Raw genomic sequence first — 13,207 nt, 5'->3', positions numbered from 1 at the left:
TACTGCCAGTGATGCGTTGCTCATGGGACGAGGTTGTACTCCGTGCAACCAAAGTTTTGTGAGCAGAAGCGCGTGCACGCACACGCACGGATGTGCACGCGCGTGCACACAGGAATGCGCTGCACTTGACTGATGCGCCAACTCGCAGTACCCACCTGGCTACTTTGCATATCAATAGCGCCGGTCGTCAGGTGTTAACATTCCATTCGTAGAGGCAATTAGGCACTGTTTTTAGTCTGTCCTTATGCGAGGGAACATTTATGCGCGCATTTATGGGAGCGTGCGTGCACGTGGCGACGCGTGGCGTCATTAGCGTGCGTGCAACCATTGTTGATATGAGCATCGCAACACTGCCTACTGCATATCACTACATCCCCCCTGTTTAGCAGTATTGCCCCATATATACTTTCCCAGAATGCCGAACCTCCCTTAGCGGAACATATATGTAGAACAACACTCTATGTCAATAGTCCACTGAAATCAAATCACCAAGTGCAAATCCCCCCCCTTTTTTGTTTGTTTTTACATTCACCCTTCAAGACCATAATGATAACAAGGTAACAGAGTCCCCCCATGATGACTTAGACTTGTGCTCCTGGTGTTGTTCTGGCCCTCTGTAGTGGGCATCTTTTGTGCAATATTGTGTGCTCATGTCACATAGTCTTTGTAATAATCTGGTCTGTTTACAACCCTCCCACATCTTGTGCGTCTTGGTCCTGGGCTATTGGGTACCTGTGTGGTACAGGCTGACATTGTAGGTGTTTCCGGTGGGTCACTCTGCATTGTAGGTGTTTCCGGTGGGCCCTCGTGACGTGAGTGTCCTCTTGAAACTGTGGCTCAGCAAAGTGTGTCTGTTTTGGACTTCTCTGCATCTGTGGGATGTATAGCTCACGCAGGTGGCTCCTGCACCGCCTGACCTGGTTGCCATTTGGTGTTTGTACAACATAGCTTCTTGGCTCATTGCATTTTTGTACAATGATAGCTGGATGCCATGTTCCTCTATCCTTGTTCAGCACAGTCACATGCTGTCTGGGGCAGAGTGTAATTCTCTGCAGCAGCTGCGGTCGTGATGCTCTTTTAGGTCCACTGTTTTCTGTTCCATGTGAATCCTATGCTCCTCCCTGCCTGGATCTGCCCGACTTGGCAGCAGGGTGGTGACAGGTCTCCCAAATATCAATTCTGCTGGTGATGGCAGTTTACTGTCGATGGGCGTTGCTCTGACTTGTAGTAATGCCATCTGTAGATTGCCACCTTGTTCCAGGGTTTTGGTCACAATTGATTTGATGTGTCTCACGTGCCTTTCAATGAACCCGTTGCTCTTTGGGTAATGGGGAGAACTTGTGATGTGTTTGACTCCCCAGTCTGTTACGAACCTTTTGAAGGCCTGCCCTGTATACTGTGGCCCATTATCTGTTAGGATCTCGTCTACTCGGCCGAACAGTGACAGGTACATCTGCATTTTTTGTGCGACTGCATGGCTAGACACATTAGGCATTTCATCCACCAGTGGATATTTGGAATACCTGTCCACAGTCAGAAGGAACTGGCGACCTTTGACCTCAAATAGGTCAGAACTCAGAAGTAGGGATGTCCGATATTATCGGCCGATATCGGCATTAAAATGCGATATGGGAAAATATCGGTATCGGTTTTCAATTTTATTATTATTATTTTTTTTTTTTACATTTCTATAACCTTTATTTACCCAGGCAAGTAAGAACAAATTCTGATTTTATTTATTGTCAAAAGTATGCATAATGTTGTTAATTCCACAACAAGAGATATGTAATGTTAATTACCTGAAATTATTCCATTTTTGGGGGGGGAAAACCCTGCATATATCGGTATCGGTTGATATCGGTATCGGAAATTAAGAGTTGGACTATATCGGTATTGGTAAAAAAGCCAATATCGAGCATCCCTAGTCAGAAGCGATAGACTGCCATGGTTTGGATGGTATGTGGTGTGGGTGGAGAGGTTCTTTTGGGTTTGCATCTTGATGTTCCACATACTCTGCAGGATCTGCACACTCTTTCGATGTCGTCATTCATTTTGATCCAATAGACACTTTCTCTGGCAAGGCGACGCGTTTTCTCAATCCCTTGGTGGCCCACATGTAACTGTTTCAGGATGTCATCAGTCATGGAGTCTGGGACGAGTACCTGTCTATCTTTGAATATGACTCCTGATTCCATTGCAAGCTCATCTCTGAAGGACCAGTAAGCATGCAGGTCCTTGTCTTTGATGTGCTCTGGCCATCCTAGGTGAATGACTTCTTTGAGGGCATTGAGTTTGAGATCCTTCACAGTTTCGGTACGGAGAGCGTCCTGTTTTTCAGGGGAGATGTTTATTATTGCAACGGTATGTTGCTTCGGATCCTCGATCTCCGTATCAATGATCCTGCAACAGACAGACAGATGTGCTGGATTGTGTACACTGGTAATCAGGTAGTGGAACTTACTATACTGTAAAAAAGAGCACTATGGCTCGAAAGATGTGGCACATCTTCCTGCCAATTCCATCAGACAGAAGCAACAGTTGTTTGATCAAGAAAAGAGGGCGGGACTTGAGAAAGATCAATGATTTAGAACTATGGGAGCACGGCGTGAGTTACATTGTTCAGGTTCAATTCTTGCACAGCACCTTTATATGACCGAGAGTGGGGATGTATGTGAGTAGTGTTATGACTCGACAGATGAAACTAATGGCCATTGCCCTCTCTACTCTCAAACCCCAAGCAAAGGATCAGGAAAAGAGGGCAGGGTTTGAGATTGAGGCAATTGCGGTAAGTACTACGAACGGTCGCTCGTTGTCATCATTGTTCCCTATGCGTTTTCCTGTGTGTGTGTGAACGCAGAGGACGAGCTGCCGGTGACGCCTCAGAAGACCTGGCTCCACATGGACAAGCTGGAGCCGGAGAAGCTGGAGTGGACCAGAGACCTGCCTCCCCCCAGGAGGAGAGGCACCAAGGAGGTGAGGTCCATTACAGGGTCAATATAGTCAGTAACACAACAGTACACACAACACTACACACCACACTACATTTACATTTAGTCATTTAGCTGACGCTTTTATCCAAAGCGACTTACAAGTTCTGTACGACAAGCCATCAGGAAGAGCACAACTCTATCAGCTGAGTAACAATGTTCATCAAAGTGTTGAGTGCTACAGTGTAGGTTAGTTTATTAGGACAAGTGCATGACAGTATGGTTAGTTAGGGTTAGATTTTTTTTTTTTTTTTTTTTTAATTCAGATAATGGTTGAAGAAGTGAGTCTTTAGTCGACGGCGAAAGATTGGACGTGTTTCGGCTGTCCTAACTGGGTGGGTAGTTCATTCCACCATTGTGGGGCAAGGACTGAGAATAGGCGACTTCTCTTTGATGACCCTCCCGGAGCTTGGATAGGAGTAGGTCTGAGGCGGCCAGAAGATGCAGAGCGTAGGGGTCTTGAGGGTGTGTAGTTAGAGACCATTGACCGGAGGTAGGCGGGAGCAGTTCCCTTTGCCGCACGGTATGCTAGGTCAAGGGCCTTGAAGCGGATTCGTGCAGCAATGGGGAGCCAGTGCAGGTCCCTAAGAAGTGGGGTGACATGGGCCGACTTCGGTAGGTTTGAGATCAGGCGGGCCGCTGCGTTCTGAATGAGTTGAAGAGGCTTAGTGGCAGTGGCCGGGAGGCCAGCGAGCAGTGCGTTGCAGTAGTCGAGGCGGGAGATGACTGTTGATTGGACGAGGAGTTGGGTGGCTTCTTTTGTCAGGAAGGGGCGTATCCTTCTGACGTTGCTCAGGAGGAATCGGCAGGTTCTGGTTGTCGCTGCGATGTGAGCAGAGAAGTTCAACTGGTCGTCGAGGACAACACCAAGGTTCTTGGCGGTCGGGGACGCGGTCACAGCTGCATTCTCGACTGTGATGGAAAGGTCGGTCAGGGGGGAGGATTTGGCCGGCAGGTGGAGCAATTCTGTTTTGCTTAGGTTCAGTTTGAGGTGGTTGGTCGTCATCCAGGCGGAGATGTCGGACAGACAGGCCGAGATCCGCTCAGAGACGTGGATATCTGAGGGAGGGAAGGAGAGGAAGAGTTGAGTATCGTCGGCATAACAGTGGTAGGAGAAGCCATGAGACGTGATAATGTTACCCAGTGATTTAGTGTAGAGGGAGAAGAGAAGGGGTCCTAAAACCGAGCCCTGGGGGACACCCGTCCGCAGGGGGCGGGTGGCCGACAGGGTCCCTCTCCATGACACTTGGTAGGAGCGGTCATTGAGGTATGATGACAACCATGTCAGCGCAGAGCCAGCCACTCCCATTCCTGCGAGGGCCGCGAGGAGGATCTGGTGGTTGACTGTGTCGAAGGCTGCAGATAGATCTAGGAGAATCAGGACAGAGGAGAGGCCTTTCGCTTTTGCTAAGTGAAGTGCCTCTGTGACCGCAATGAGGGCTGTCTCTGTGGAGTGACCAGTCCTGAAGCCTGACTGATTAGGGTCTAGGAGGTCATTCTGTAAGAGATAAGCAGTAAGTTGGTTGGATACAGCACGTTCAAGTGTTTTAGAAAGGAAGGAGAGAAGAGAGACAGGACGGTAGTTGCCTATGACGGTAGGGTTCAGGGATGGTTTTTTTATGAGGGGCGTGACTCTGGCTTGTTTTAGGGAGGTGGGGACCACCCCCGAGTTGAGTGAGGAGTTGATGGTTGCAGTTAGGAATGGGAGGATGTCTGGTGCTATGGACTGGAGGAGTGGGGAAGGTAGCCGGTCCAGCTGGCATGTAGTCGGACGGTTCGACGTTACCAGTGTCAGGGTCTCGGCTTCTGTAATGGGAGAGAAAGATGACAGAGTGAAGGATGAGGTTCTCGATTCAGCATTTGGAATGGGTGGGGGTTGGGAGAAGGAGCTGCGGATGTTCTCCACTTTTTCCTCAAAGAAGATCGCAAAGTCTTCGGCAGAGAAAGATGAGGGAGGGGGGGTGGGGGGGGAGTGAGGAGGGAGGACAACACTACTCACAACACTACACACAACTGTTATGTTGCCATTGACATTCTTTAAGCTCGATGTCGCGTCAATGCAACACAACAAAGGAGACTGCAGTCAAAGTAGTTTTATAATAAATATTTAATGAATAATTACCGTGAATGAAATGAAGAATAAACTAAAGTAACGACAGACAAGAACACATACTACACAGACAGGATCAGCACCAGACAAAGGGGAAGACAGAATACTTATACATGAGGGGATGATGAGACAAGACACACCTGGGTTAATTGTAAGTGGGTACAGCTGGGGAAAGAACGATAGGGACTACAACACCAGGACAGAGAACTACAACTAGACATGACAAATCACATTAGGAGCGCCTGATCAGGGCACAAACATAGACCCACACATAACACTACACACAGCACTACACACAACACTACGCACAACAGTACAAACAACACTACACACAACAGTACACACAACAGTACACACAACAGTACACACAACACTACACACAGCACTATACACAACACTATACACAACAGTACACACAACACTACACACAACACTACACACAACACTACACACTACACAACACTACACACAACAGTACACATACCACTACACACAACACTGCTGTGACCAGTACACACTCTGTTAAAGGTAGAATCTGTAATGCCATCAAACAGCAACCTCTAGGTAAAATAGCTCCACTTGGTATTACACTTGTTTAATTTCTTTTGTTTTGGATCTGATGTGCGGGTTGGAGTCGAGTGGGGGCGACAGTGCATCAAGGGGGTAGATCGGTCGCCTGGTAATCAGAAGGTTCCCAGTTCGATTTCCAGCTCCTCCTGCATGGCAACGTGTCGAAGTGTCCTTGAGTGTCCTCCACAAATGGTCCAACTTCTCAAAGGTCTGTCTGTTTACTGGGCGCTTACTGGGCGAAAATAACAACTTTTACATTCTAATGAAGATGTCAGCCCCTAGTAAACAGACAGACTCTAAGTGTTTGACAAATAAGTGGCCTAGGTAATATCAAATACTTCTGAGTAAGTCAAATGAAATTAAAACATGACATACCGTCACCCGTTGACTTCACTCTATGTTCATTTGCCTGGCTGTGGTATGAAGCGAACAAAGCATGAATGAGATGGTGTACATCAGCGCCTCAACCAATCACTTCTCCTGGGTCTCGGTTTTGTTAGGCCATGCAGGCTCGTTTTGACTTTGCTGGAACCTTGGTCCCGCCCACCGCAGACCTTCCCACCCACCTGGGTCTGCACCACCATGGAGAGGAATCGGAGGTCAGTGTTCTCTCCTGGATTCTTCTACGATTCCTTGTGTCAAAACATTTTAAGAAATATATTCGGAGGGCGGCTGGGTGGCGTAGTGGAGATTGCGCTCGTCACCAATGCAAGAGACTCCGGTCTCGAATCCCGGGTCAGCATTGCCTGCGGCATGGGCCAGTCGTCATTCTATCTCAATTGGCAGAGGTAGCCGGTGGAAGTCGATGGGTGGGGATTGGACGTTGTGGACAGCTACTCCTACAGGTCGGTTGGGTGACGTTTGCACAGCAGAGACAGGAAGTATTGGGGGCAGCGTGAGCCTCCCACGCATTACTCCTCGCCACTGAGAGTCCGCGCTGTCTGGTGAAAAGATGCGACAGGCTGCCTCCTCGTGTACTGGAGGGGACACGTGATGCAAGGCTTCTATCCTCACTACAACCGACCAGTGGGGGGCATAGTCTAGCAACGTTCAAGACAGGGGAGGGGAGAATTGGCAATACGAAATTGGGATGGGAGAAAAATAAGGAGAAAAAGTGGATAAAAAAAAAATATATATATATATATATTCGGAAAATGTTTTTCAAGTATCTGAAGACTAGTAATTTCTGAAGGGTGTTTCTGCTAGTTTTGTCATCAGTGTTAACATGCAGGGGTTCTCTCCAGCTGGCAGGATACTCTCTCCAGGAGCTTTTCCTGCTGTCTCGCAGTCAGCTCACACAGCAGAGGAGTTTGGCTCTCAACACTCTGGCCAACATCCTCACCAAGGTACACACACACGCACATGCACGAGCACACATACACATACACACACAGATGCATGCAGACAGAGTTTCTTGGTGAAGTGGAAAGGCCTCTGAACCAGCATTTAGACCATACCTTGCTGTGTGACTCCTTTGGCGTCGCTGCAGGTCCTGGGAGCGCGTGATGTGTAATTTCTCCGTGGAGTTTGGGCGTGGGAGCGTTGAGTTCACTAGTTTCCCCGTGATGGCGAGGTCGCCGGGACCGGGGGAGATGGGGCGGCCCGCGGGGGTGGCACTCCCGTCGCCGTGCATGGAGGTGTGAGTGGCGCGCGGGCTGTTTGTGTTTTCCTTCGGTCATGACATGCTTTATTAGGGGGGGTGTCTTGGATGGGGATGTGGTAGGGATTGATGTGTGGGGGTGTTTGGGGGACTGGCTGTTCCGGGGGGGTTTGCATGCCTTTGAGCAACACTGTACTTATTGTACTTATTTTACAAGTACAGTGTTGCTCACATGCTCTGTCTGTCTGTCTGTCTGTTTGATTGAATTGATTGATTGAAAAGTTTATTAACAGATTGCAGAATGGGTACAGTACAGTACAGCTCAATACATACAATTGTTAAGAGGATGCAGACCTGAGAAAGACTTTCGTCTTGTTTCCATCAGGGTCCCCCATTTTCAATTAATCATATGACACACATGACATACAGATAGACAGTACTGCTACATCTATAAATTTATGACATACCAGATTTTCAAATACAGTACTGTTTGTGATACTAAAAAAATCCAGAAGAAGAGTATATACATTTGACATAGAAACTGTGCATTGGGGGAGGTTGGGTAGGTGGGGTGGGGCTGTACATTGGAGGTGGGGGGGGGGGGGGGGGGGGGTTGGGTAGGGGGGGGGACACTGTACATTGGAATACTGACATACATTTGACATGGAAACTGTACATTGGAGGAGGTTGGGTAGGTGGGGTGGGGTTGGGTGGGGCTGTACATTGGAATACTGACAAAGCCATGCTTGGTCTTTATTGTACAACTGGGTTAGGACATTTGTAGGGGCCAGTTTTGAATTGCAGTCTCCCGTAGGTGTTCTTTGAGAGTGTTTTTGAAGATGGGTAGTGATTTACTTTCCTTTACAGCTTTGGGTAGGGCGTTCCACATTGTTGTGGCATAATTGCGAAACGTGTTTAGTCCCTTGTTTGAGCCGAATCTGGGTTTAACATGATTTGTGGAGCTCCCTCTGGTGTTGTGATCGTGGTATTCACTGACCTTTGGGACGTTTTTTGACATGTACATGGGTACCTTGGTCGGGTAGTGTATCTTGTAGACCAGGCCCATTGCAAGTTGCTGTACTCTGTTGTCTACTCTAAGCCATCCTAGGTTGGCAAAGTGTGCAGGGGTGAGGTGGGTTCTAGGAGTCAGGTCAAGCAGTAGTCTGACTAGTTTGTTTTGAGATGTTTGTAATTTGGTTTTTAGTGCCTTTGAGGTGCTTTGGTACCATGAGGTGCAAGCATAGTCGTAGTACCCTGTCTGTCTGTCTGTCTGTCTGTCTGTCTGTCTGTCTGTCTGTCTGTCTGTCTGTCTGTCTGTCTGTCTGTCTGTCTCCCTCCCTAGCATTTAAAGGAGCACGCCAACATTTTGGGAAATTATCGTATCATCTTCTCCAGAGAGAGACGAGAGGATAGATACCAGTTTCCTCTCTGTGCGTTCAGTAGAAAGCTATCTTAGCCTGCATGTTAGCCTAGCTTAGCACAATGAATGGAAGCGGACATGACCGGTTAGCCTAGGCATTGTCCAACTAACACCTCTCCCGAAGGCTAACCGGTCATGTCCGCTTCGATTCATTGTGCTAAGCTAGGCTAACATTTGGTTATTCAATCAGGCTACTCAACAAAAAGTAAGGTAGTACACAATACTCATTACCCCTCTTAAGTGACTACCTGGTCAAATAAAGGTTAAATAAAATAAAATAATCACAATGGGAAAGGTTAGTCATTACATTACGGGACGCCCTGAAATGTCTATAAAGTGTCGCCCAATGAGTCAGGGGGTGGAGGTCTGTTGCAGAGCAGGGGGTGGAGGTCTGTTGCAGAGCAGGAGGTGGAGGTCTGTTGCAGAGCAGGGGGTGGAGGTCTGTTGCAGAGCAGGAGGTGGAGGTCTGTTGCAGAGCAGGGGGTGGAGGTCTGTTGCAGAGCAGGGGGTGGAGGTCTGTTGCAGAGCAGGGGGTGGAGGTCTGTTGCAGAGCAGGGGGTGGAGGTCTGTTGCAGAGCAGGAGGTGGAGGTCTGTTGCAGAGCAGGGGGTGGAGGTCTGTTGCAGAGCAGGGGGTGGAGGTCTGTTGCAGAGCAGGGGGTGGAGGTCTGTTGCAGGGCAGGGGGTGGATGTCTGTTGCAGAGCAGGGGGTGGAGGTCTGTTGCAGAGCAGGGGGTGGAGGTCTGTTGCAGAGCAGGGGGTGGATGTCTGTTGCAGAGCAGGGGGTGGAGGTGTGTTGCAGAGCAGGGGGTGGAGGTCTGTTGCAGAGCAGGGGGTGGAGGTCTGTTGCAGAGCAGGGGGTGGAGGTCTGTTGCAGAGCAGGGGGTGGAGGTCTGTTGCAGAGCAGGGGGTGGATGTCTGTTGCAGAGCAGGGGGTGGAGGTCTGTTGCAGAGCAGGGGGTGGAGGTCTGTTGCAGAGCAGGGGGTGGAGGTCTGTTGCAGAGCAGGGGGTGGAGGTCTGTTGCAGAGCAGGGGGTGGATGTCTGTTGCAGAGCAGGCGGTGGAGGTCTGTTGCAGAGCAGGGGGTGGAGGTCTGTTGCAGAGCCAGGCTTTGTCTGTTGCTCTGGGAAAGAGAGGGGAACACTCTGTAGCCAGTAGTGTCCTTCTGGTGCCTCTCATCATCTCAAGAAGACAGCAAATGGACGGAAACAACAACTGTTATGCAGATGAAGAGGAAAAGAACAATATTTGCTTGAATCCATTACATCACAGAGGGAATGATCAAATAACGTAACGCAAATAATGACCCAGTAACTACAATGTGATGAAATGAGAATAATAACACCTTAGATGCCCTCATTACCCAGCCTGCTAATTAGTAGGGCTGTCGTTTATTTTTCAAACCTGGCAAAATGTCAACTAATCGAATGGTAATGATGTGAGCGAATTCAAAATGGATGTTAATGTATTAATATTCAGGCGCCTTGCTTTGCTGCATCCCTCCATCTCTCCTCTCTGCTGCTTGGCTGAGTGATGATGAGCACAGCAGAGGCGGGAGCTGTGGACCGGGGCTGCACGAGTTCATCCCAGCTGATCAAATCATATGGACACAAAACTCGCTACATGGACTGCGTTCATCATTATGAATAAAATGATATCTGTCATCTCTCTCTCTCTCTCTCTCTCTCTCTCTCTCTCTCTCTCTCTCTCTCTCTCTCTCTCTCTCTCTCTCTCTCTCTCTCTCTCTCTCTCTCTCTCTCTCTCTCTCTCTCTCTCTCTCTCTCTCTCTCTCTCTCTCTCTTTCTTTCTTTCTTTCTTTCTGTCTTGGGTCCAGAGGCAATACACAATTATTAACTATCCAAACCGATGACAATAATTGTAATTATAATTGTTAAATTATAAATACAAATAATGTAATAATAATATAATTGAACTCAATCTCTACTTTGGATTCGTTCAAACTTTATTTTGGGAAGAAGTGACACAGCCCTAGTAGTAAGTAAGTACACATTCACGCCACTGCATTTTGCTCCTCTTCAGGCTCAAGGCGGTGAATACGTGTCTCTTTTGAGAGGCAGTGTGACGACCACTCTGCTGGACGCCGGTCTGCTCTTCCTCCTGCGCTTCTCCCTGGACGACAGTGTGAAGGGAGTGATGTCATCAGCTGTGCACGCGCTCAGGGCACTCCTGGTGTCCACAGAGGATGAGGTGAGGGGGGGGGGGGGGGGGCTTGGAGATATCTTAGAATAGCAACATTTCCATGTTGATACCTACATTCCTCTTCATGTAGGGTTGACAGTATTTTGGAGGTGTTTATAGGCGATGTAGCACTAGGCTGTAGTTATAGGCTATTAGCTATTTCTTTGGATGAATTTGACCACATCCATCTTTCAGTTTATATGGAGCACTTTAATCTGAGCCATTTGCAATAATGTGATAATTTGGACACTCACTTGGTAAACAGAATCACCTGTTTATGGATATCTTTTATGGGACCTGTTTTTTGCAAAGAAAGAGTAGGTAAACAGTCTTTATGAGGTGCTGCTGGTGTTATATATACAGGCATCTCGTCAGCTTCCTCTTACTGCACCTAACCTTTTATTTGTCTCCTCATAAATGTAACGCCATAAATGTAACTGGGTTGAATATGCATCTGGCATGTATTAAATCCAAAATGTTTTATTTGGTTATTCAATCAGGCTTACAAATACTGCTCATTCATTTTCTTGGCGCCTCCTAGTAGTCTTCAGAAAACGAAAATGTTTTATTTGGTTATTCAATCAGGCTTACAAATACTGCTCATTGGTTTTCTTGGCGCCTCCTAGTCCTAGCAGTCTTCAGAAAATGCCATGTGTGATGTCTGTACTGTAGTGTGACCTGAGATGACTCGAGGCACTTCAGAGCCTTTCCTCTATTATACTATACTGGTTTGAATGCATACAATATAGGAGATGTGTGTCTTCCGGTTTATATATACTGTATATTAGGGTTCGAAATTAAGGGGGGCTTGGGGCAAAATGCCCTTGAAAATTGACCAAATGCCCTCGAAAATCAGTTAAGGGGGGCAAGAAAAGCCCCCGACACTTTGCACAGATGTTTAGCCCTTAGTATGCACTAGGGATGGGCATTTTAAAGAAAAATCCAGATTGATTGATCGCATTCTATACTCGAGTGATTGTGTATTACTCGAAAAGGGAAAAAAATACTTTAAAAATAAAATTAAATAAATAATATTTTATTTGTATTTGATTAATTTATTTGAATTTTTTTACTTATTTTTGTTCATTCACGTATATATGTTTAAGGAAACCAACAAACAGTTATAATCTTACACATACATGTGAACAAATATGTAAAAAAATAAAAGAAATCATAAAGATTATTAATAATTTCGATTTTTTTCTTCTATTTTTCTCATAGCTACGAGTAACGATTATTCACGCCCCTCCCTAGTATGCACACGCACAGTATAATATGCATGTAATAAATAGTTTGTTAATAAACTCCGTTACTTGAACAATTTTCACTGTGCTCCTAAATTTCTTTGTGTGCTCCTACATTTTTATTTAGATTTTTTTTTAAATTTTTTTATCTACTTTTTCTCCCCATTTAATTTTTTATCCCATCCCAATTTTGTATTGTCCAATTCTACCCTCCCCTGTCTCGAACGTTGTTAGACCATGCCTCCCACTGGTCTGCCTTTTTTTTCTCTTTTTTTTTAGGGGCACATGTGCTCCTTGGGGAAAAGGTTAGCGTAGAGCCCTATATATGGAGACATTAACATTACGTTATCAAACATAGGGACGAAGACTGTAAAAAAAAGTGTCGACAATGTTTTATAATCTTTATGTTAATTTTCATCATAAAAATTCGGTGGCCCCGAAATAAAAAAAAAAGCCCGAAAATCAATTAACCCTTTCTCTGCCACGCTTATATCCATCCTTGTAGCCAGTCTGCCAGCTCTATTTGACTATGGAGATGTTCACCTACTTTGCAGGGCTATAACTTTTTAAATTGTATTGCTAAATTGACATTACTATGGCCCATTCAACATCGATTAGCTATCGTTCAGGATGTAGGAACGTTTTACTTTTTCATTCACACATTCATACAAAAATACGGTCTATAGTATAAATATGTTTTTATCGTTTTCTGCAGTATTTCATAGAAAGTGAGAACGGTTGACCGGACAGGGGGGGGGGTCGTTTATAAGTCCGTGGCCGACGTTAAATCATTCATGTAGTATGGGTGATATATAGATCAGAGCAGTTTGTATCGAAAATGGTAAACATGCTATTATGGGATGTTGATCTATGCGATCCATTTCCAGGTTGTATAATACTATATACGTCCAAATAATATTGTTTATTGAGTTATGGCAACGGATCGATTATCCAGTGTGTCAAGATAGCGAGCGATAGCGAGTGGCCGGAGGGAATAGGGAGACACACCGGCGTCACAATTATCAACATCCGGTTGCAACTCGCCGATCGGCCACCAGGTGGCGGTATTGTAGCGTTGG

The 13,207-nt window shown here is 46.6% G+C and overlaps 1 protein-coding gene across 3 annotated transcripts in view; it reads left to right on the top strand.

Annotated features, from left to right (window-relative positions):
• rpap1 (RNA polymerase II associated protein 1) overlaps positions 1-13,207 on the top strand; it is a 73,426-nt gene that overhangs the window by 7,902 nt on the left and 52,317 nt on the right. For all 3 annotated transcript variants that reach the window (XM_084310474.1, XM_084310475.1, XM_084310476.1), the window contains exons 8-11: positions 2,858-2,973; positions 6,168-6,266; positions 6,912-7,013; positions 10,726-10,893. In XM_084310474.1, the coding sequence (XP_084166600.1) occupies positions 2,858-2,973; positions 6,168-6,266; positions 6,912-7,013; positions 10,726-10,893 (485 nt within the window). The remainder of the gene's footprint in view (positions 1-2,857; positions 2,974-6,167; positions 6,267-6,911; positions 7,014-10,725; positions 10,894-13,207) is intronic.

The sequence above is a fragment of the Notolepis coatsorum genome (genome assembly GCF_963971535.1).
Source record: "Notolepis coatsorum genome assembly, chromosome: 3".
Taxonomy (NCBI): Eukaryota; Metazoa; Chordata; class Actinopteri; order Aulopiformes; family Paralepididae; genus Notolepis; species Notolepis coatsorum.
Note: the sequence above shows the minus strand (reverse complement) of the source record. Positions and strands in the feature narration are given on the sequence as shown.